The sequence below is a fragment of the Topomyia yanbarensis genome, chromosome 1, assembly GCF_030247195.1.
Source record: "Topomyia yanbarensis strain Yona2022 chromosome 1, ASM3024719v1, whole genome shotgun sequence".
NCBI lineage: Eukaryota > Metazoa > Arthropoda > Insecta > Diptera > Culicidae > Topomyia > Topomyia yanbarensis.
In genome coordinates, this window is record NC_080670.1 from 166,516,844 (window position 1) to 166,543,243 (window position 26,400).

The 26,400-nt window shown below is 39.1% G+C and overlaps 1 protein-coding gene across 1 annotated transcript in view; it reads right to left on the bottom strand.

Annotated features, from left to right (window-relative positions):
- LOC131680464 (mitogen-activated protein kinase kinase kinase 7) overlaps positions 1-22,283 on the bottom strand; it is a 102,808-nt gene extending 80,525 nt beyond the window's left edge. Inside the window, exons 1-5 of the mRNA XM_058961178.1 lie at positions 21,900-22,283; positions 21,534-21,830; positions 20,677-21,183; positions 20,154-20,612; positions 20,030-20,090 (exon numbers count right to left, since the gene is read on the bottom strand). Coding sequence (XP_058817161.1) covers positions 20,030-20,090; positions 20,154-20,612; positions 20,677-21,183; positions 21,534-21,830; positions 21,900-21,983 — 1,408 coding nt within the window. The 5' untranslated portion in view covers positions 21,984-22,283. The remainder of the gene's footprint in view (positions 1-20,029; positions 20,091-20,153; positions 20,613-20,676; positions 21,184-21,533; positions 21,831-21,899) is intronic.
- Positions 22,284-26,400: the final 4,117 nt, after the last annotated feature.

The following is a 26,400-nucleotide window of genomic DNA, read 5'->3' on the forward strand; positions in this document are numbered from 1 at the left end:
ATGTTTTATACACAAAACAGTTTAACATATGCTACACTGCACGAAGATGCTCAAGCAAGCTATTACGATACAATCATACACGTCATATCTGGTTATGCCATTTCGCATCACACGTGGAGAATGGGTTAATACGTGACCGCTATGTGATCATATTTCACATTGCGAGAAACCATGCGCAGGAACCATTAAGAATAACTTATCTTCGGTCATCCAATACGACACATCCCGAGCAGAAGAAAATAGCTTCAGAGTACCAAATTAAGGTATACTGTACCCAATACTTGAACAATCACTGGTATACATATAAATAATATAAAAATAAAGTATTATACCTCATTGAGGTATTAAGAAGATATTGAAGAATGTTTCTTCAATACTTGTTTAATACCTCGATGAGGTATTAATAATCAATTAATACCAAGTTTTGGTATGATACCAGAAAATAGTCTGCTCGGGTTATTGGTCAGTTATTTTCTCCTGGCCCTGGTATTACAATCTGTATCTGTACCAAAAACGGTTGATAGAGTTGTGGTTGCGGTTCAGGTAATAATGACAACCGCGTCCAGTATCTTCAAATCAACAGCCAACACCATTAGCGAAGAAATTAATGCTAAAGACGATGTGATCCATAAGTCAAAGAAATAGGTCAGTACATCACGAACACCACGCCAGCATTAACGATAACGACATCAGCAACAAGAGCTAAGTGAATGACCCCCACGATACAGTACGAGAGCAAACACATGTTTCTGCGAGGTGAAAAAAGGTCTGCCCGCGCAATGGCAATTAACGTGTGCGCGATCTTGCGGGCACATACTAACAATCGGTGTTTATTGTATTTTTGCATATTGTAAACATATGAAAGACTCACGGCTTCGTTAAGCTAAATCGTTAAGCCGTGCGAAATAAACGTATTTAATAATCAATATGTGAATGGCTGGCGTACAAAAGGGGCTAACCCACATTTTTTTTAAATTGACATTTTTGCATTTTTTTAGTAGTTTTAAGTAATCCACGCGAACTGTCATTTGGTAAATTTGAAAATAATTTTTAGATTTTTCGCTATTAGCATTCAAAGTTCACTATGGAGGTAACCCCAGTACTAGCTGGCGTCCAAAAGGGGGTAGCCCAAGTTTTCAAGTTTTTTCGTTCGTTCTCCGAGGTTTTAAGAAAAAGTAGTCTATCGAATCGCAATCAGTAAATTTTATGTTGTACCTCACATATCGTTGTACTTGATATAATACTGTGTTTAGTTGGATTGCATTGTGCGTTGACGTTACGGCACAAACAATCGCTTCCTAAAGGTGAGTGCCGCTCACATACTTGCTATGTTATGGCCATTTTCTATCTAATATATATTTGTTGCACTAATGTATATTGTTGAGCGTAAATCCAGTGAAAGTGTCATGTCTCTATATTGAAAGTTGATCGAGCAATAAGGGATTAAGAGAAAAACAGTACATTGTGGTCGGAAAGTTAAAAAACGTGGAATCAAGTATTATCTTTCGTCATAGAGTTGTGGTGTCTTCGGAAAAGTTGCTGTATGGCACTTAGAGCTTTATTTAGTTGAATCATACTAGTTCGGAATTCAGTCGCTATGGCGGCGCTGCTATAAACTTTTTAATAAAGCTAGAAATATGTCTTCGAGAAAGTTGTAGGTCCTATCATTTTAAACATATCTTCTGAAGATGCAAGCTTTGTAGAACCTGTGTGTTTCGAGATAAAGAAGCTTTTAATAAAAACATTTACTTACAGATTATGTTTTAGAAAATGTGCCAAAACCTGTAGGACCTACAAAGTTGGTATCTTCAAAAGATATATTTATAATTACCTGATATCTTTACCGTAGACACCATCATTCTATCTCGTTCCATTAAAAAGTTGATACCAGCGCCGCCCTAGAGACTGAATTCCGAACTTATATGAAATGCTTAAATCAAGTGCTGGATGCCACACAACAACTTTGTCAAAGACACCATAACTCTACAAAGAAAGATAAGGAAAGGACGAGTGAATTGTGGGTTAGCCCTTTGTGGACGCTAGGTCCCCCGGGGTAATTCCCTCGAATTACGAAAATGCTCGTGAATTGAAAAGTAGTACATACAACGATCTTATTTGTTCTAGACAACATGAGTCAATAAACTACTAGTAAAAACGCATATTTTCACAATACAAACAACGCTAATTTGGAAATGCGGATTTTTTTCCATTTCCTGTCAAAAATTCAAAATGTGGGTTAGGCCCTTTTGGACGCCAGCCATTAAAATGTTGCATTATTATATTATATGGAAATCGACTGAATACTGTACCTCTCGGTATCGCCAAAATTTTTTTCAAGCGCGATATTTTTACACCCCCACCCTAAAATAAACCTAAATATTTGAATTGGTGGGCGTGTGCTATACACAACCCTATATTTTTGGTTTGGTTTGAGACCCTAAACTCTCGATTATTTTTACCGTAACCCATATACGCACATGATAATGCTTAATGATTCAACGACGCAGAATACCATTCTTCTGCCTATCTGTCAACAGTAATCGCGTGTTTCGCTGTTTATCCATGTCTAAGAACCTGACGACAAGGTGACCACCCGTTCCCGCTCAAAAGGATTCCGTCCATCTCTCGCACCCCGTCATGAGCTCGCACAGATCTCTATACGCTTGACGGCTTTACGCGGTCACCGAGTTCCCGAGTGAGTGTGAAACTAAATGGTGGCATTCGATGTGCCGTTGTCGTCGTCGTCGTCGTAGCAAAAGTATGCAAAAATTCTGACAGCATCACCAAACCGATTACCCCGCTAAGCGAGCTTGACATAACATTAGCGCAACAGCTGTTGCTTTGCTGTACGTACGTCGTTCGAGCAACTGTGGAATCCGATTTAACTAGCCCCCCCGCGTGCATTGCAGCCAGCAGAGTGGCTGACTCATCGCATTTACGCGGGTTCGCTTTGTGGCCTTTCGAAAGAGTCGCAGATCGGATCAGATTCATCGCCACCGTGTCGTCCCAGAGCAAAAGATCATCATCAGATGAAGATTCTAAAATGTTCGAAATTTTATTGATGCACTAAAATCGGACCGAGAGGAGATTTATTACGATTCGTGTCGAGAATTTGACCACCAAGGGCGATGGCGGGAATGGAGCCAAATGGTGTTGGGACGACGCATTGTGTGACCCTTGGGACGTCAAATCTGCGATGTACTGAAAAGCTTGGCCATGGATGGCGTTCTTGACATTTGTTTTTCAAATGTATTTCCTAATGGCGTTTTGATTTTTGTCGTTGTACTATACCTAGGACGAGACGGCATACTTGACTTTTTGCAATATTCACCCTAATAACGTCACAGGTATCTGCTATACCGCCATGATTTTCAAGCCACCCAGTAAACGAAAAGGGTGCTATGCGGCTCAAACTGGATGTTGGCGGTCGGTAGGCTATTGAAACTCTGTTCTAGTCTACCCACCGTAACTTGCCGTTTACTGTAAAAGTAGTGTGGGAAAGATCTAAAACGTCTTGTTAAGGTCGATCCACAATGGACAGAATCATTTCCATATGACACGACTTTGTGATGTTCTAATTCGTTTTATGATTGATGGATCAGCAAACTATCAATCGTATAACAATGTAAAAAAAGACTCGTAAACATGACAGCAAAGAATCAAAATCGTTATGTCAGTCGATTTTAGTTTGCAGAAATCTATTTGTAATCGCATATTACTAAAACATGATTTAAATTCGACCCTTGATGCAAAATCCCATTTATTTTCTAGTTAAATCGTGTTCGATCGGAGTTGGTCGTAAAACACTGACAACCTATATTCATATAGCTACAATTATTGAAATTATCATAAATCGTATTTTTGTCACATTTGATCGTATCTTATTTCGATCAATGTCGAATTCACAACTTAATAAAGTCATTGTGGTCGATCCTATGTATGGGAATAGTCAGTCAGCAACATAAACATATGTACGTCTTCAATATAAATCACAATGACTTAGATACGACTTAATATGTCATGACATATAAGAAAACCGATTCCGCGAAATTATTTACGATTTATCTCATATCATTGAAATAAGATTGCTGCATATATAGCGAACGTTTATCGGAATAGTGTTTCTCTACTTGAAGATAAAATATGATTACGAAATATCGTCTCACTTATCACAATTAAAATAGTTCCGTGCAGTCAGACTTGTTCTACAATCCAAACATCGCAGGTTCGAATCCTATCTTAATAATATGTACCTATGGATTGTTTGGCATCGATTTACAATCAGCATTCGCTTTTTCTAGCCAGACCGAGCTTTTTACGAATTTTGTTATGCTGGAGATGATTGATGTGCCCAATTAGTCTTAATTTTTTTGGTCTTCTCTACCGACAAATCAAAGTTAGTGGTATATAGTGTTACTAGTTATGGATACCATGTATGATCTGAGATTCTTTCGCACATCCTATCGTAAATAAATCCTCTAAAATCACTTTCGTACCACAAATTATTGCGCTTAGTGTGTATATTGTTGTCAGATATCGTCAATTTCAATAGCTATGTACGACGTACATTGTACGTATATCGTCTTCAGTTTGGTACCCATATGTCGATTTCGCGCATTTAGTACGACTTTTTGGTGGTATATAAATACGTTTTATTCAGTTGTAACTTGGATATACCACCAAAAAGACAGGCTGGGTTGTCATTCATCAACATATCGAAAACAATATCTTTTTTCAATTTATTATCCAATATTTTAGCTCGATGACAAACCTGGATCATGTCAGTTCACTACAAATAGAATAGGGATACCATATATGTGTAACGAGAATTTGCGGCCAGTCTTGCCACTTTTTAATAAAAAATGTTCCCTAAAATAACGAATTATTAAAAACTTATTTGGTTCACCCCTGAGGCTAAGACGATAGTCCCACCAGGAGTTTCTACTCTAAATTTGAACCAATTTGAATAAGTTTAGCTATCCGACTAATGTGCTTTTTTTCTTTTTCCTCTGTATTGTCATATCCATGACAGGCTAAGATCACGATTGTCCCATCTTGCCGGCGTTTGGTGTGTTTCCAGCGGTTGTATATATTCCAGTACTGGGAATTGGATCCTACTACGAATGTATCGTGGGCAGTCTTCAGTGACTTCGCACCACCACTTCTTGCTCTGTTTAGAATTTTAACTGCATCAAGCGTCAAGTTTAGGTTCTTGCTCCAAATTATTTTTCCTGGTTGTTCCGTGAACTGATAGTGCCATTTTCCATTTTCTCTTCATGTCTTTGTACTTTCCATTCCAGCCTTCCCATGTTTCCAGGTCGCTGAGGATTAGCGCATCTCCAGTGGTAATTACTTGATAGTATGTTGGTTTTTCTCTTGTTTTCGGTACAGAAAGCTGGTCTGCTACTTCATTCCCATGGATTCTTCTGTGGCTCGGTATCTTCTATATTTTGATCCCATTTCCTTTGACTTCATGTAGTTCCTTATATATCTCTCCAAGAATGTAGTTATTTTCGATCGCACGCTCATGGAATAGCATCCCGCATGAACTCTTGGAATCCGTGAAGATGACTGCTTTGATATATCCTTTTCGTTTCATTGTTTCGATTGGCTTCAGTATCCCGAGCGGTTCGGCATTTACAATGGAAAAGTTGACATTGATGGTTTCCGACACGCTGGTAGAATCTGTTTCGTCAAAGATTGCGATCGCAGCTCCCGTAGATGCTTTAAAAGCATCAGAAAAGTGTTGGCTGTGCTGTCTGTACAATGCGTTCGACGCTTTCTGGAAGAGTGCCTGTCTGCCACACGTTAGCTGAGATGCGGCCTTGCTTCGATAAGTGTCGTTTTCCAATCATGTCTAGCTCGAGTCTTCCGAACCTCATTCTTAGCATCAGAGGTTGCTCGTTGTCCGACGGTTAAATTTGGACGAAGAGTTGGCAGTCTTGCGGTAGTCCTTCCGAAACGCTGAGTCGTAGCTTCCCACAAAACCTTAATTTTATTCACGGAAAAACATTTCCCGTGCCTAAATCTGAATGAAATAGGTTAGAAATTTAGTTTTATTATTTGGAGATTCAAACATTGACAATCATTTGGCTTATACATTTATTCGAAATGTAGTCGTGGTATTTTGGTGATTATAAAAACGCTTTCCATAAATAAAATTTCAACTGGAAACCGAAATCTAATGAATACCAATGTTATGTTGTTTTCGTTTTTGACTGTGCACTACACCGGTGTAGTCGATGCTACACTCATTCAAAATAGGGGGGTAATCAGTCTGTCTCTTTTTTGCACTACACCGGTGTAGCACCAGGAAAAAACGAAAACGCCATCAAACTTCCTGGTATTTTGGACAACGTAGGAGATTCTGTTGGACTGTGTATGATGCAAAGCATATAGTTCGCATAGGTTAAACCAGCAAAAATTATAACGTGATTCGCATCGAAGACTACGTAACAAAATCTTCTCACCCTGGTAAGGTACTGGGCCCTATTCTCACAGTCACGTCACTTAGTGACTAGAAGGAAATTTTGTTCTAGTCACTGGGTGACGTGACTGTGAGAATAGGGCCCCTAATTTAAGATATCAAATAGTATTTCTGAATGAGCACTTTGCCGCCCATATGAAGCAGGAACTGCTTGGTGCAAACATATAGTGGTTAATATGAACCAGCTATGACATTATACTATGGATTGCACAGATTTTTTGTTAGTCACATATTTTACTTAGATTTTAACAAACATAATCAAATGAGAAAGGTTAATAAACGGCAAAGAATTACTGAACTTGTTCAAAACCCCAACTCCCCACACTGACGCTCGGAATTCCTAATGAATCCGATTTATTCTTTCCTCTCGTGATTCGGAGAGCTTCTTGAATGTACACCATCTCATCAAGGCTTTGCTCGACTTAGTATGATGCTTTACACCATTTTCGCAAAATGTTTCTTCACCATCTTATAAAATGATAGTTTTCCTTCGTTTTAGTTAGCAATTATCAACAAATTAAGAGGTGCTATATTGTTAAAAAGTTATTTTCTTCCTCTCCTTCAAAACCTTTAGGATTTCCTCGTCCATAATTAACATTTCGTAGCCTTGCAGAATGGTTTCAGTTATTGTAATCAACCGGGGAACATCGCAAAATTTATCCTTAAAGTAGTAGTCCATGAAGTTGGCTTCTTCTTCAGGACTGGGTTCAATCAATTTTTGTAGTTTTTTATTAGGGCGGTGTCGACAACTTTGACGATGTTATAAAGTTTTCTCGGGGGTGTTGATTCATCATTTTTTTTCGTTATCTGCCTCGCGTATTTTCTTTTGGTTCTTCTAACCTCTTTTTTGAACCGCGCTCGTTCGTTCTTCAGCGGCATGTGGTTAGATAATGTCGGCTGTCTATTATAATCCTATTATTATCTATTATCTATTATAACAATACTAAATTCTCAATAGCTTTTCCGAAGACGTTTACCACCTCTTCTGGAGAATAAATGTACTGCGGCCTGATTGTATTGAGCTCAATTACTAGTTTGTCCCGGTTAGCCCTGGTTACAGTGCGTTCCACGATCGGCCATTCACTGCTTACTTCCAGGACGATGCTCATGTGGGCGCTTCCAAACTCTTCTTCTTGTACCACCCACGATATCTTCCGGGCAAAACCAGGCATCGCCAGTGAGATATCGATCGGATAACCTGCTTGCCGTTCGCTCTTTTGGTACTGTCCCTGTGTATGGCAAGTCAGTTTTGCAAAGCGTTTTTGTGTTCTTGGGAAAGCCTTTTCTGCTTCCTCGTTCCTTCTGCATCGTCCGTAGTGTTCTAGTTCGCTTTTCACGATCAGGATAGCTTTTATTATTGGCGGCATGATTTCGTTGACAGTTGATGCAACGAGCGGGTTCAGTGCACGCTTCCTCTGGGTATGATACTTTCCACAATTCAGTTTGGTGTGGCCGAATCTCCAACACCACAGGCATTGTTTCACCGGAAAAAAACATACAGGTCTGCCCTGAAGTTTACTGCGAGGACTTGCACTGTCTGAGGTATCTTTTTGCCTTTCCCAGCCACTTTAACGTTTCTCGTGTTGACCAGGTTTCCGGCTTTTTTTTCATACGTTTATTTGACACGGCATTTGCAAAAGCTTTTTACGCCAGTTTCTTTTTTTACATAGCACGTTACAAAAATCCTTAAGACTAATTTTAATTATACTAGTACTTTGTCTAAAACTAACACTGAAATCACTTTATTGTTTGCTTTTTTCCTTACATTGTTGTATTTCATACTGATCTAGTATTTTCGGGTGTATTTATTTACTTTTTTTTTCTGTTATTGTCTAAATTTAAAAACTAAATATTCTAGGACACTTTAATTGGTGAATGATTAGCCTTGGATGAGAGTACGAGGAGATGAATTTAATTAAATTTTGACAGACGCTGTTTTTAGAAAATGATAGATAAGTTCCATTGATAGAGGATCGCGATACGCCAGGATGTCTCTAACAGGAACATGGATTGGTCTTCCTCGGACTTGTAAAGAATCTACTAATTGTGATCTGGCTTCACGATATTCAGTGCAGGACCAAACAACATGCTCAATGTCATGGTAACCCTCTCCACAAGCACAATGATTACCCTCAGCGAGCCCAATACGACGGAGATGCGCATCTAAAGTATAATGATTGGACATGAGCCTAGACATCACACGGATGAAGTCCCGACTTACATCCAATCCTTTGAACCATGCCTTCGTTGATATTTTAGGGATAATTGAGTGTAGCCATCGTCCCATATCTCCATTGTCCCAAGATGTTTGCCAACTAGCAAGTGTCCTCTGTCGAGAAGCGCTATAAAATTCATTGTAAGCGATGGGTCTTTCGTATATTTCACCATCTAGTGCACCAATCTTGGCTAAATTATCAGCTTTCTCATTTCCCGCAATAGAGCAATGGGCGGGGAGCCACACTAGGGTAAATTTATAACATTTTCTTGTTAGGTTACTCAGAGATTCTCGTATCTTCCTCAAAAAGAATGGATCTTGATTATCAATCCTCTTTGAGCGTAGAGCTGCAATTGTGCTGAGACTATCAGTGAGGATAAAGTAATGGTTCGGGGGTAAAGTATTAATTATTTGCAAACTATAGTGAACTGCTGCTAGTTCCGCTATATAAACAGAGGCGGGTTCTGCAAGTTTGAGAGAAATTGAAAAATTATTGTTGAAAATACCGAAACCAGTGGCCTCACTGATTCGTGACCCATCAGTGTAAAACATTTTAAGGTAGTCTATATGTTGATATTTACTTGTGAATATTTTAGGGATCTCCCGCGAGCGTAGATGATCCGGAATTCCACGAATCTCTGCTTGCATGGACGTGTCGAAGAATAAAGTGGATTCAGGAATATCTAGTATATTGACGTATGTGGGAACATACCTAGCAGGCGTTATTTCTTGTGACATGTGATTGAAATACACTGCCATGAATCTGGTTTGGGGTTGAAGCTCGACAAGTCTTTCAAAATTTTCAATTACCAGTGGGTTCATAACCTCACATCGAATAAGTAAACGAGAAGAGAGATCCCAGAATCGGTCTTTTAAAGGAAGAACTCCCGCTAGTACTTCAAGACTCATCGTATGGGTCGACTGCATGCAACCTAAGGCAATTCGTAAACAGCGATACTGTATCCGTTCCAGTTTAATAATGTGAGTGTTCGCAGCTGAACGGAAACAGATGCATCCATATTCCATTACTGAAAGTATTGTTGTTTGATACAATCTTATCATGTCACTTGGATGAGAACCCCACCGTGATCCAGTTATTGTTCGCAGAAAATTTATCCTTTGTTGGCATTTCGTTATTAGATACCTAATGTGGCCTCCCCATGTGCCTTTAGAATCGAACCAAATTCCAAGGTATTTAAAAGTCAGGACTTGGGCTATCGTTCTACCAACCAACTGAAGCTGAAGCTGAGCTGGATCACGCTTCCTTGAAAAAACAACCAACTCTGTTTTCTCCGTAGAGAAATCGATGCCTAACTTCAAAGCCCAACTTGATAAATTATCCAAACTATCTTGCAGTGGTTGTTGTAAATTTAAGGCTTTTGGTCCTGTAACAGAAACCACGCCATCATCTGCAAGTTGCCTTAGAGTGCATGGGCTGACAATACAATTATCAATATCATTCACGTAAAAATTGTAGAGAGGGGGGCTTAAACAAGAACCTTGTGGGAGGCCCATGTAACTTATTCTGAGTGTCGCCAAAGCGCCATATGAAAAATGCATGTGCTTTTCTGACAATAAATTGTATAAATAATTATTTAATATCGGTGAAAGACCACATTGATGTAGCTTCTCCGAGAGAACATCAATGGAGACTGAGTCGAATGCTCCTTTTATGTCTAAGAACACAGACGCCATTTGTTCTTTTTTTGCGTAAGCGAGTTGGATTTCTGACGAAAGTAGCGCCAGACAATCATTCGTTCCCTTTCCCCTCCGAAAACCAAACTGGGTATCTGATAGCAAGCCGTTCGCCTCAACCCAATTGTCGAGACGTCGTAGGATAATTTTTTCCAACAATTTCCTGATGCAAGATAGCATTGCAATCGGTCGATACGAGTTATGATCGGAGGCTGGTTTTCCCGGTTTTGGAATAGCGATAACTCTCACTTGTCTCCAGTCGTGCGGGACAATGTTCTGCTCAAGAAGCTTATTGAATAAATTCAACAAGCGTCTTTTTGCTAGGTCAGGCAGATTCTTCACCAAGTTGAATTTAATTCTGTCTAGTCCCGGAGCATTATTGTTGCATGAGAGAAGTGCAATTGAGAATTCCATCATTGTCAAAGGCGAATCTATGAAATCGTTACTTGTGGGAGCATCGCGAGTGATTTTCTGCGCAGGAGCAGAATCGGGACAAATTTTCTTGGCAAAATTAAATATCCAGCGATTCGAAAAATCTTCGCTTTCATTAGTCACGTTTCGATTCCTCATTCTTCTGGCTGTGGTCCAAAGAGTACTCATTGATGTTTCTCTTGACAAGCCATTAACGAAGTGTCTCCAATAACTAGATTTTTTGGCACGACGTATACTGTCAAATTTGTTTTGCAAAATGAAATAATTTTCAAAGTTCTCACGTATACCCCCTTTCTGTTTCATAATTTCTTTGTAGGCAACTTGTTTAGCTTCATATGCATCAGAGCACTCTTTGTCCCACCAAGGATTAGGGGGCCGTCTATTTATTGTCATTCCAGGATTGCATTTCGTTTGGGCTTGTTCTGCTGCTTCAATAATTAAACCCGCTCATATTCTTCGGTAGGGGTTAGCTATTCTGTCGAAGCAAGAGAAGTGGAAATTAATGTTTCGTATGTTTTCCAATCAATATTTCGTGTTAAGTCATAAGGAACATTGATTGAATTCGTAAGGCCTAATTCACTGTTAATCGAAACAACGATTGGCAAATGATCGCTACCGTGAGGATCAGGTACAACCTTCCACGTGCAATCTAACCGAAGTGATGTCGAGCACAGAGATAGATCTAATGCACTTCGACGTGCAGGAGGTCTGGGGATGCGTGTTGTTTCGCCAGTATTTAAAACTGTCATATTAAATTCGTCACAAACATTGTATATCAAAGAGGATCGATTATCATTGTAGAGGGAACCCCACAATACTCCGTGCGAGTTGAAGTCTCCCAGTATCAGACGCGGAGCAGCCATGGATTCCACTACCTCAAAAATTTGACGTTGTCCAATTTGAACTTTGGGAGGTATATATATAGAAGCGATAGACATGTCTTTGCCTTTAATGTTCGTTTGGACAGCTACAGCCTCAATGCCCGCAAACAAGGGGATGTTAATTCTATAGAAAGAATAGCACTTTTTAATTCCTAGAAGCACTCCTCCATACGGGGTGTCTCGGTCTAGGCGAATAATGTTGAAATCATTCAAGTTGAAATTAATGTTTGAGGTAAGCCATGTTTCACATAAAGCAAAAGCATCGCATTTCAAATTATGCAGCAAAATTTTTAAGGAGTCAATTTTAGGTATGATACTTCTGCAATTCCACTGTAAAACAGTGATGGAATCTTTCATTGGAGGAGGTGAATTACCCATTGAAAGATACAATCGCTGCAAGGATGGGCCATTGAGCAATCAGCTGCTCTAAAAATGTTCTAATTGTTGGGAGGAAAGCTGAAAGTATACTCTTTAGTGGTTCAGAAATATTGAATGCTTTAAAAATCCAATCAACAATTTCAGAAAATTTCAATAATCCTACCCCTGGCTGATGCTCAGAGGAAGTCGAAATTTTATTATTACCAGTAATGGTGTTCTGTTTGGATTGTACGTTCCCAAAACCGGGCGGAATTGATTTCGGTTTTGAATCGGAATTTTTCGGTTTTGGGCGCAGTTTATCTATTGGTGGAGAAATTTTAAGGCCCTTTCTTGGCAGCTTGGGAAAAGAAGACTGTTTTCTTTTTCTGGAATTTCCGGGTAAAACAAATGATGTACCTTCGCACGCTCCGTCAGAGTCAGACTGTTCCGAAAATAGAGATGCGTAAGTGTTTTCTAAGAAGATGGGTTTAGGGGTAGCATTTTTCAACATTTCTGCATAGGAGCGCTTAGACCTCTCCTTCAAGGATCGTTTAATTTTATCCTCACGCAATTTATAAATGGGGCATGCAGGGAGCTCATGTGAGTTTTCTCCGCACATTAAACATTTTTCTGAATTTTCATTGCATATATCCTCTTGATGAGAACCCCCACATTTGCCACACCGTGCCTTATTGGAACAGTAAGTGGCTGTGTGGCCAAGCTGTTTGCAATTAAGGCAATTCATTACACGAGGGATAAAAAGGCGAACAGGGAGACGAATCTTATCGATAATGACATAGTTGGGCAGCGCAGACCCAGCGAAAGTCACTCGAAATGAGTCAGACAGTCGATAATCTTTTTTATCTCCTTCGTGTGATACTGAATGCAATTGCTTGCATTCAAGTATTTTTACGTCTTTAAGTATGGTGTCTTTGAAACGACCAACCCCATGCTTAACTAAGTCATCAACAGTCAAACTCGATTCTGTGATGACCCCATCAATTTCAATTTCTTTTGAAGGAATATACGCTCTATACTCACGCGTAAAAAGCTCGCAAGAAGCAATTGCATTGGCTTGTTTGAGACTACCAACGACAATGCGTATTTTATCTTTATTAACTTTGACGATCTCTTTTACATCCGAGAATCGCGAAGTCAAATCTTTAGAAATTTGAATGATATTTAGCGCCTTTGCTTTACGCCTAATAAATACAATCCATGGTCCCGTTGACGACTCTGGGTAAATTTTAATTCTAGTCGGATTTACATTTTCAGCATAAGGCTTAGGGGGAGGGTTTGTTACTCGTTCTCCCATCTCTTCATCCATTTTACCTAGTAAGAAAAACTATTACAAAAAGGAATGAAAAATATACCTGTTATCTGCTATCTATTAGGTGACGAAGACACCGATAGAACACACCTCATGTGTTACGTTGTAAACTCGGTGCCCGTTGTTTGACAATGTGACACTTGCTGTCCTTCTTCTTCGCGTTGCTTCTTCAGTAGAGAAATAGTCCTACCTGCAACACTTCAAAACTCTCTCCGATTAAGCTGCTCGTCGGTATCACCACCACAAGCGCGCTCTCTCCGTTTCCACCACCTCGGTAGACAAATGTGGCTACCTGTGGCTTGCTGCGAAAATCCCACTGTCGATGCGGCACTTTTCGGTGCCACTTGTTTTCCTTATTCGTCGTACCACTTCTGCGGTAGACAAATAGAGCAAATGGGTCTACCTGTGACGCTTCCCTCTCGTCGATTAGAATTGCCCGACGACACCAATACACTATATTTTTTTCTGTGTGTACAGGCACGATCACTGTCGATTTCTGCCACCGCGGTAGGCAAATTCGTGTACCCGCGGTTTGCTGTCAAAACACCACTTGTCGAGGATGCCGTTGACCACGCCTCCGACGTATCAACTGTCGACTCACACTTAACAAACTGGTCTCTCTCTCTCTCTCTCCCACAATAACGCATACAGCGTCTCGCACTCCGTCACTCTCTCGAGAACAAAACCTTCCACCTGGAGGCACAACCGTCTCGGTCGGTTGCAAAAACTGTTATGAGGTTTCCGGCTTTGTTCCTCCTTTTAATTCGCTCCACGCTTTTCACTAGAACACTAGAAGCGATGCCCCCCTTCAGGCCGTCCTCTGTGATGGCCAGTGGGACGTCTCGTACGAACACAATTGTTTTGTTGTGCATATTGGAGCCCTAGAACTTAAGGTTCTTTTGGAGTCAAGTTAATGTTTTTAAGTTGTTTTTTAAACTCAGTTTATACCGAAATCTTCCAATTTTCTGGATTTTCTTGCGCTTACGAAAATCTTTCCCGTGCGGAATCTTTCCAACTTCCGCTGGATGATTTGGTATCAGGCTGGTGAAGTATATTGGTTCCGAATGCACTACGTCGGATGGTGTTTGAAGGATCGTGTATTTTCGATCTGAGCCTTTCTCTGGACTCCACTTGCGGTACTTGGTGTCACTTGTTTCTTTCCTTCGTATGTTTTCCTTTTTTGCGATCTTGTTGTAACTTTTTGGTTTGCTTGCGGCATTTTGAATTTACACTTTTTTACACTGCTTCTGGTTTTTCATTGCCTATTCTTTTTCTTCTTCTGTAGGCTTTCTAAAGGGTGTTTGGTTCATTATTAAGAACCTCTCGAGGGGTAATTGACTGTCATATTTCGAGTAAAAAATCGTTCTACACATACCATCAAACCTCAACCGTTACAGAGTTATTGAACTTTTTGTGTAAAAAAACTTATTTATCTTAAAATACCTCTAACTCAAATAGTATACTTTGTATTTTAAATCTTTTAGTGCCATTGGAAAGGTGAGAAAATTTACAATTGAATAGCGTTCTCATATCTTTCAGTTAATTAGTTTTAATTACCTTTTAGCTCTAAAGTAGGTAAAACTTGGTGTTTTTGATGAGGTTTTTGTTAATTTTCTCAAAATAACGAATTATGATTATAGCAATATCTATTCCCCAAAAGTTGAATTTTAGGACGATTCAGAATTTGTTCTTCAACATTATATTCCTATCTCTTCTCGTTTCTTTTTAATTTCATTACTTAATTTTTCCTGTAATCGACTTGCGAATGCTTGAAAGACTCTAATCTCAAAAATATGCCTTATATCGATATTTACAAGGCTTCATTGGAAAGCTGAGAAAATTTCCTTTCGATGTATGTACAAATATCTTTTAGTTAAGTGTGCTAACTGACTAGTATCTAGTAAAATAACGCAAAATTAGTGTTTTTTGAGAATTTTGTAATTATTTTAATTATTAATCAAATAAATTTGTCGTTACTATTATTTATTTGGTGCTACTTAACATTTTCTACAACTTGTTATGTGACACTTTATCCCTATCGCTTTTAATTTCGCTGCAATTTAATAGTTAACACAACATGACCTCACCACAAATTTAGTGGGTTCGAAATCATTGTTTTTGCATATGAAACGAGGTGAAAAAAGTGATTTTGCTTTGAAACTAAAAGAGATAATTGAATGGCGTCAAAGAAAAAGTTGTAGAACTTGCTGAGATGCATTTTTTCCGTGATAGTAATGGAGAAGTTTATTATTTACTATTTTAAGAAAATAACGAAAATGCTAATAATAACATTAACTTATTAATTAACTTCTTAAAGAATACTAAATTCACTTAACTGAAATGTATTAATGAATTTTTCTCTGTAAAATTATCCTGGCTTTCGAGTGAAAATAAGAAAAGGTACAATAAGCGCCTTACTTTTTCAATAAGATCAAGTATTAGTGGAAATGAGATAAAAATATCCAAGTTCAATAACCCAAACACATGAAAACAAGAAAAGATAAGTGTATCAAGTCAAAGAATAAATTATGCAGCTCTTCAAGCCCAACAATCTGAATTATAAAAATGGTGATTAAACAATTAAAATGTTCGCGAAATGAACGAAAAATCGATCAAAATTGATAAATTTTAAATAAATTACTGTACTTAATCTCATTGGCTGAAACATGTGAGGACACCATTCAATGGGAAATTTTCTCACCAATCTTATGGATCTAGAAGATTTCAAATACAAAGTATACTTTTTGAGTGAAAGCTATTTTAAGACAACTATGTTTTTAACACAAAAAGTTCAATAACTTTTGATGACGGTTGAGATTTGATGGTATCTGTAGAACGATTTTTTTTTCTCTAAATATGACAGTCAATCATCCCTCGGGAGGTTCTTAACCATGAACCAAACACCCTGTATAGCTGAGGATATGGTACCGTAATCTTCGGGCACGTTTTAGCTCGCGTCGATTTTGTTATGCTTTTCCTTCTCAAAGTTTCGCGTCTGTACATTTCCGCTTTAACTGCGCTTTTCATATTTTCTAGTACCTTTCTTCCACTTTGCTTTTGGTTTTTTTCCGCACGTTTCCTTCGGGCACGTTTTTGCTCGCGTCAATTTTCTTTTAAATTTTACTTCGCAAACTATCGCGTCTTTGTTTTTTCCAACGATCACCATGTCCCAAATTGCACAACACAATGATAACGTGTTGTGTCAAGATTTGTTTGAGTTATTTCATAATGTGGATGTTTACGTTTCGAGGCTATGACTGTCATACATAATGTAATAAGGAAAAAAAATTAAGGACAAATGTTCACACCTCTACCAACTTGTGGTTATCGCAGTTGTCAATTCTACATAACTCAAGATTTGAAATGGTTCGCTCTATCGGTTAAATTTTACCATTCGAGAGAATGGCACCAGTGCCAGGAGAAACTGGAAGTACTCCAGAGAGAATCATTCCTGTACTCTCGTCTTCTCTTTTTTATTTTTCTGGTAGCAAACCGGAGTAAAAAGGAGCAAGTATTTTTTGTTTCTGTTTACTCCGGTGTGACTTCCGTGTACAGGAACAAATTTAATAACTTTCGATCTGCCAATTTTTAACTAAAAGTTAAAAAAATCGCCAAATGGTTCATAGCCTTAGGCTGTGCACCATTTGGTGAAATTTTTAACTTTTAGTTAAAATCTGACACTTCGAAAGTTATTTGCAAAATAACCCTACCAACGACCCTACTCTGGAGCATGGTTAAAATTGACAGAGCGATAGTTAAATTTGACAGCTCGATGGTTAAAATTTTGCCCATGATGCAGAATAAAAAAGTGAAAACATTTTCTATACCTAATTGAGGTTGTCAATATTTTTCAATACAAAATTAAGAGATAAAGATGGAAACGATAACGTGTTGTGTTAAGATTTGTTTGGGTTATTTCATGATGTGGATGTTTACTTTTCGAGGCTATGACTGTCATACTTAATGTAATAAGAAATAATTTTCAAAATATCGACAAATGTTCACACCTCTACCATCTTGTGGTTATCGCAGCTGTCAATTCTAAATAACTATCCATATGTTAACTTTTGAAATGGTTCGCTCTCTCGGTTAATTTTTTCCATTCAAGAGAAAATAACTTTCGAACTGTCAAATTTTAACTAAAGGTTAAAAAAATTCGCCAAATGGTTCACAGTCTTAGCTTGTTTACATCTAAGACGAGACGATAGAAAAGGACCAACGTGCTTAAAGTTTGTATGGGATTTTTCGAGAATATAGGGTGAAGTGCCTATTTTCACCATACTAAGGAGGGCTCCTCACTTATTCATTAATTATTCGGCCTACAAACAATGAAATGCGTAAAAATTGGCATCAACAGCTTTGCTTCGTTGTTAAGTACTAAGATAATAACATACATGCGCTGTAAACAGTGAAATTCTCGTGTTTGAGCGCAACGAAAACACGAATCGAGTGCCCTTATTGTTGCGCTACCATTTGACTCAATGCGTTAAACAAACATGGCAGACACTGCTCTAACCAACGGCTTCACATGGGTAGCGTGATAATAGAAACATAGCAATAATGGGCTCATCACCCTACATAGAGAAAACCCTTTAGCTCGCCTTTTCACTGCTAGGTGGCACTGTATGCGTCAAGTTATCCCCGCGAGCGAAAAAACGAAAAATAATTTGGTGGGATGCAATTGTTTTAATTTCAATTGTACTTAGAAACTCGTGCATAAATTTCTACGCTGCTCTACATTCCCTAAATGTCGCGATGGATGAATCCTAATTTAAACTTACGTACATAAAATAATCAATAAATCCCTAAATGCGTCAAGTCAAATAGAGGTTGCACCGCGCCGCCGATTTCAGGTAGTAATCTGCGGCGCGCTGGCGTGCTTACTATTTTTACCTGCAATCGTCGGCGCAGCGCGGCGGCGCACAGTGGCTGGAGGCTGGCCAAAACCTCAAAAATTTATTTTTGAAATATTGATATTTTATATTTTTCCTAAATTTCTCATGTATTGAATGATGTATATTCAAAATTTTATGATCCCTGGATAAGAACACGATTTTTAACATGAGTTTAAAGTAGCAAAGTCCGGACTTTTTAATGATTTTCATTTCCTAAACCACCATTGCTCTGTTCACTTCAAATGCATGTTGGTCTTTTGATTTTGGTCCGATTTTAGCACAACTAGTTTCATTGTGTAGAGGAACGAAATAAATTGGTTAGGGAATAAAATACAAATTTAAATTTGCTTGGAACTATGACTTTTTAGTTTAAATAGGTTTGGGGTGGTCAGATCAAAAATACTTTTTTCACTAATGTATTCTGTACAAATTTCGGAATCATTTCGGAACGGTCACATAGCATACATTCTATGGTAAATAACCTCCACGTTTCGAATTTAATGGTCTCGTTCTGCGCCTAGGTGCGCAAAAAGATTTAAGGAGATTTTGAAGCTTTGTTGCTCATATGGAGGCGCATGGTGCTTTGTGTAAAATAATTAGACAATCTACAGTAAACCAACACGTTATACAATGGATTTAAAGTATTGTTCTTCATTTTTTTATGATATTGCTGACATTGGTGAACAGTAACGGAAAATCTGTCATGAAAACGGGATCATAGTTATAAGAAAGGTTCAATGACACTGTATGGAAAAATGCACTTAATATTTTACGATTTTTGACATCAAAAATGAGCTCAGCACCTCAAAATTAGCTTAAATTGTGATTTTCAGCCAAATTAGGTAACATTTGAGGTTTTGTCCGACTTTTGCTTGAAGACCCGCCACTGTGCGGCGTGGTGTACACCTCCAAAGTCAAAGCTTTGAAATCGTACAACCCTAGTAGTTCGCTATTGGTCGCGTGGACAGCGTTGCGGTATAGTGAAAAAGCTCTGCTCAATCGGCAAGTGTAGAACTACTCCAGCGCTGCCCTAGCGACGAGTAGAAAACTATGAAAGCTCTGCAGCACGCAGAGTTGCCATAATGCTAGATTTGTTTGGAACAATTTTTGCAATCTCCAGATAAAAAAAATCTTTTTGCCACATTGTTAAATAGTTGAAGTTGATAAGCACTAATTAAAATAACACTAAAAGAATATTTTAAATCAAAAGAGGTAGGCTTATATTCATTCAGGTTTAACGTGAACTATTAGAAGAAAGATTTGTGAGGAATAAAATGTGACTATGAATAAGGACAACGATCTCAAAATTCATTACTTTAAGATCTTTGTCACGTGCCAGAGTTTGCCAGACGTATTATTTATCAGATTATTGTTAAATAAAATACTGGTACCACGTTGAAACAAGTGATTGTGACTACAAAGCGCTAGTATCTCTAAGCATCTTATCGCTACAAATTATTTCAATATGTATATATCCGGCGCAAAGAATATGGGTGTAATGGCGAATGACATAGGCGGCCAAAAAGGTCGGACAACTCGGTCTGGGATGTAAGGGTCGGTTAAAAGAACCTTCAGCTGAAATACCGGACAAAATAGTAACCGTTATTTATAGAGTAGTTTGCTAGCCAATTTTTATGTTACGTTTCACGAAGCATAGTATGCTTTTCGGACAAATTGGTTGACAGGCAGAGTATTTCTAATATGTAGTAAGTAACGTAAAATGGTATTGGTACTCACATGCACTATCAACTAGATCATGTAAAGGTTCTTCGGTGTCAGTAGTTTTCCAGGTCATTGACTGCAACGAATAATGGATAACTGTTAACAATACCGTTTTCCAAAGTCTGCAACAAATACCAACCGGATCAATGGCAACGTTGAGCGGTCTGTGCAAATGACTAGCCGTGGGAGTAACACTGTTCACTATCAGCGACGACTGTGGCGGTGGAGATTTGGCTCTAGCTCGACGTGCCGCGGCATTCCGAAAACTAAAATCGGGACTTCCGTAACCTGTTCCAGGGCGGGAACTTTTCGTGTACAGACCACTTGCCATGGAATCATTTTTTATTTGATAGCGTCCGTAGTCGGATCCTCTGCTATATGCATTTCGTCCGGAATTAGACGTACGAGAATCGTTGCTGCGGTAAGCGGACACACGAGGCACATTGCTGCTACCGGGGCTGCCGGAGTTGACAATAGATGGATTGACATCGGTGTGGATGGTGTCCCTCGACGTCACTGTACTGTGATCTTTGCCATAAGTGGAGCTTGGTCCGTGCTGGTTCGTGTCCAGGCTATTCTCGAGAAAATAACTTTCTTCCTGTAAATTTTATGGCGTAAAGACAACTTTATAAAAGAATACATTGATATCATTTCACATTTACCTCTTTGTCGTCATTAGAAACTTTCGGGTAAATAATGGGTTCGTTTTCCCCGGAGAAAAATTTGCACAACTGATTCATTGTGTCGACGACTTCCTGCATCGAGGGCCGATTAGCTGGGTCCTGATTCCAGCAGCTGGTCATTAGCTGCTCGATCGGTTTCGGACAACCATCGATCAGCTGTGGTCGATTGCCCTGATGCACGCGCCACATGATGGCAAATGAATTTTCGATATACTTGAACGGTTGCTCTCGCGCAATCACCTCCCATAAGATGATGCCCCAGCTGTACACGTCGCACTTTTCCGTGTAGGTATAACCTTCAAACACCTCCGGGGCCATCCAGGCAGCGCTACCTTGAAGGTTGGTCATACGGGTCGATTTGTCTGCGACGGAACCGAAATCGCATATTTTAAGCACCGTCCCGTTTTTTACCAGCAACAGATTGGGAGGTTTCAGGTCACGGTGAATCATTGGTTTCGGGGTCATATCGTGCAGGTAGGCAACTCCCTGAAGAAAAACAGAAAAAAAGCATGTAAGTACCAATTTATTCAAATCTTTGTTTCGTTCAAGCAATTGTTTGCAATACACCAGAGGATGCTTTTTAGATCTACTACTCCAATTGTCCATTATTAAAAAAAGATATCCTGCACAGAATTTAATACAGTGAAACCCCGTTTTTATCAGCCCCTATTTTGTCAGTTTTTCGATCCGATTTCGTCAGCTAGCCAGGGTTACGAGGATACGTCTACGGAATAATGTTGAATATTTCACCAAAGGGGCTGATAAAAACGGGTCTTCGGTGCAAACGTATTCTCACGGAACACCCATGCCTAAAGTCAAACACCCATCACACATACCTCCGCGCACTGTCTTGCCCAGCTCATGGCGTGAGCAGCCGTATAGTAGGGCTTTGGTGAGACGTGCAGCGTCTTGTGAAGCGAACCATCGGCATATTCCATCACAAGACAAACATCTGGTCGTTTGGTGCACGCTCCGTAAAGGCCAATAATGTTGGGGTGTGCCACCCGTGACAGCTGCTTAACCTCCGTTATAAATGTATTACGTTCCGTCTCGTGGGTAATGTATTTTATAGCAACGTAATTACCCTTCCATGAACCCTTGTAGACCGTTCCGAAGGAGCCTTGTCCAACCATCTGAAAGAGAATAAAAATAATCAAAAAATGAACTACATCTCCGAGTTATTTTGTGGGAATCGATCGAACATGAATGCGTTCAACTTCTGTGATGTCAATTTCGGTGACAAACGGCGGTAGAATATCGGTCATGCTTTGCCTCTGCGCCTCCATTGGAATCTCTTTGAGCCGGGGCGATGTGTTTGGTGCCGGAAGACGATGACTAGATGTACACAAAACAAAAACACAAAACTGCTTCGGTTTCAGCCGGAAATGAATGGCCCTTGAAGCCCGAAATTTTACACTTTGCAACTAAAACTATACACAACACCGAACCTGCTAGGAACTTCCGTTGAATTAGGCGTTAACTCGGAATAAATTCCATTATTTACAATGATAAACTATAGATAAAATTGCACACAGCACAAAATTTTCAGCATTCACTTGACGTTTGTTCGCTTTTTCGCCAAGAGGGTGTCTGATGCAGAAACTGTCAAACAGCAGCAGCAGCTGATCGCACACTGCCAATACGGAACGGCAGGAAAGTGAAACGCAATGGATGTAAAAGTTGAAAGGGCGTGCGCGAGGAATATATTGACGTTCAATTGGAAACAAGCCACTCTATTGTTTTCTTTGAGGCGACGAATTGGTATTAAATGCTGAAAAATGTTGAAAAATGTGTAAAATAGCGGGATAAGAAATACATTGCGACGAAACTTGCGCCGAACAACTCAACGAATCTGGCTAAGACGATAGGTAATCGTGGCGTCTCCTTTGGAAAAGCACAAACAATAGGGTAACAGAGATATTTTGGCCCACCAAACCTCTTATTTTATGTTTATTAAACGAATTTACATAAAATTTTGAAAATCTAGAAGCAGTTGTATCGAAAAAGTCTTATTACAGTTATTGTATATCAAGATTATTGCTGTAGATACATATTACAGTCGTGATTCGCTGGTTGGGCCTCACCTCCATCGAATTTGTTGTGTTAATTGGACCGACTGACAAATGTCAAAAACTCTCCAAAGGAGATGTTAGTGGTGTAATTACATCTATTCACATCTTTAATAATTGTCAGATTGATTGTCAAAGAAAAGTTGACATAAGATTTTGACATTTAGATGCTTTTTAGATGGACAATGGTCCAACTAGCGGAGGTTCAACTAATAAGCGGTCCAGTTAAAAAGTGTCCAACCAGCGAATCACGACTGTACCATTATAAATCACAAAATGGTGGAAATGCATTAACCGATATAATGAAATGAAAAAACTGGAGAGAGTAGCAATATTGCGAACTACTTTAAAAACATATTGTAATTAAAATACGTCATGTTTTGTTGAACAAATTATGTTATTGTAATTATAATTAATCTATGAAAGTGAAATTGAGTAAATTTTACAAAAAATACACCACGGACCATACAATAAGCTATGACCCGAATATATTGTACGATATAGGTAAATAACATATTTGTACCATCCTGCCCATACATGCATAAAAGTCCCATTAAAATTTCTGACAGCTGATGTACAACCACAGATGCAATGCATCGCCAAAAGATTTTGGTTTGTTTGCCTCACGAAATATCTAACCTCCACCGGTTTTTGCAGTGCAAAATGTTTTGTTTTGCTCACCAAATAATTCGGCACCATTTCTTTTTTAACGGGAATAGAAAGGCTTATATTGAAAAACAGCAAGCTAAGAAAAACGCTGTTCAAGACCCGTATATGGCACCCCTATCCCATTTGCATTGAACTGACATAAGTCAACATCTCAGCGGGCACACAACTTATGGGCCCCACTTGTTTTGATCGAAGCTCGATTTTCACTAGTCAGATACCGTACGGCATGACTCAATTTTTAGACATTTGTTAAAAAACGAAAATATTGGATAGCTAATTGAAGAAATGTGTTGTTTTGGGCATGTCGGTGAATAACAAAAACTTTACACCATGGTGCATCAACAAATTAACGGCCAATTTCTTCACTTGGTTGAAAACCAGTTTTCCTTGAAAACCGGTTTTCGGCCAATTGGCCACCAGCAAATAAATTGTCGAAAAATCCCATACAAACTTCGGGCACGATGGTCCGGTAGCTAGACTTGATCTATTTGCTTCAAATTTGGTGCAAGTACTGCTGGTGGGATTAGGATTCGACTCAGGGGTGGGCCGATTGAGTTTACAAAAATACATTAATTTTCTGGGCAGTCTATTCTACAATTAACCTTTTCATCCATTTCTTGGCGGAATTGCTATTCAATGAAGAGTGTAGCTTTTTGATTCGCATATTTTTTGCCTTCTTGTTTATTTGACACGGCTCAATGTGTTAGCATAACTGAGCCGTGGGACTTTTATGATTTTTATACTAGGGAAAAACTAAAATTAACTTTCAAAATGCCCGCTTATCGGGTCTCGTTGCCGCAGCTCCCTGCTTCGTGTTGAGATCCTCTTCCTTGGCGGTGAAACACTAGCTGCGACCTTGGGGGTCTTTCGGTCCGCCTTGTCTCGCGTTTTGGCCATGTCGTCATCGATACTGCAATCATGATTCAATCAATCATTCTGACGGTCGGATGTTCTTATTTGTTTCTTGTACGAGTCACTGTAGTAAATCCATTTCCATCGGCATTTGATGCTTTATTGATGGCGTTGGTTGTTGGTTTGGAGACATTTGGTGAAATCGTTGTTACTTAGCTGTTGGTAATGACGGTTGGTTTAGTGTTCGTTGTTGATTTGGTGTTTGTATAAAATACTTGTGCAAACAATTGAATAAAATCCCGTTGAAAAACTTTCGCTGCCACACCAGTATATTTCAAACTAGCGGTTTAAGCTGTAAATTCAGTTAAACGGACCTTTGAATAATTCATTTGATTTTACACGATTCGATAGCTCGAGATGGAGGTTTGCTCTGTACGCTTTTAATAGTAATCTAGTAGCTGAAACTGACGTAAGATTTAGAAATCGACCAAATTTGTACAAATCGGTGAGTGCTTTTGACAGGTCTCGTGCTCGATTGGAATGGCACTTACAGAAAACTATTAAGAAAAAGATAGAGATGGCGAGTCTTTATCCAGAGGGACTGTCTTTAGTCAACATATGATGGGCCTAGCCACTGTTAGGCCCATGTCGCCCGTACAATGGCATTGGGTTGTTTTGATTTTAACAAAGGCAAATGTTGGCTAGGACAATATGGCTGCCTAACAGGGACCTGGCTGAATCCCTCTGGATAAAGACACGCCATCTCCATGGTTTTCTTATTATTTATCGGTCAGTGTCATTCCAAGCGAGCACGAGACTTGTCAAAAACACTCAATGTGAAGAAAATCGTCTCGAGAGTCCTTCTGGAACGAGGGCCTGACCAGTCTGGAATGACACTGACAGATAAATGGTAAACGAACAATAGACGTATCGAGTCTTTATCGAGAGGGATTAAGCGTATTTAGCGGTGATGTAAACCATATCACAACTTGAGCAAAATTATTACACAAAATCTTCGATTTCACGCGTGATTGCAAAGAAACACAACACCGTGCAGAAGACTGTCGTGTAATTCGGGGAGTAAAGTCAATTCCAACGGGAGTAAGATGAGTATTTCACACAATTAAAATCACTTTGAGACACATAAAACTTACAAGTGCAGTACGTCAGTATACACATACCCACATAAATATAGTATCTAGCAGACTTCACAATGATAATTATTTTCTTAATATGTAAATTTGACGTGAAAACTCACTAGAAAGTATATGAAAATATGTAGCCTTTAGTTAATGTTCTATTAAATACAATTTAAGTTCATCTGGTCCATTGTGATCTTTGGGAGCCCTGGCTTGGGGCACTTCCCAGTCAAACCATTCGGGATTTGATTCGGGATCCTGAATGAATTCAGTATGGACACAGATAGCTGGCGTTTCGACTCGATTCGAAATATGTGGAAATACCCACTACTGAAATTTCGAATAAATTAGACGTCTGCAACCTGGGACGGGACTTGCCGCTAGATGTTTTCTTTTTCATTTTTTCTGTTCATTCTATCGTTCGTCTCACCCAGCATCTCTTTTTGCCTCACATAGTCTAACGGTACTGGCTGCATTGACAGCACCCTCTGGCTGCATTTGACGTTCGATTTTTTGCTATCTGCATGTCTCGTCTCAGTCTGCAACTATAAACACTCATAGTAATGGACTCGCGGATGTAAAAACCGCAAAAGTGGCAACTAGAAAAACAAGCCTGTTAAACTCTAGTTAGAGTGTGGCCAAGAGGCCATGACGTATCCAAACGAACATGGAATTTGACGTATACACAATAGAAATACGTCAAATTTCATGTTCGTTTGGATACGTCATGGCCTCTAACTAGAGTGCTCTAGTTAAACTGGCATCACCCAAAAATGTGCAAGCTCGAACACGCTCGACTGATGTATTCGATCATCTGTTTTTATCAAAAGAATTTTTGGTACAATATATGAATCAAAAGAAAAGTTATACGTTTGATACTGAGCAACAAGGAATTAATAAAAGAAGAAAAATATCCAATTTCTTCAAAAACACAAAGTTGATTTAAAAGAGCATGCTTTTTATGCAGTTATAGT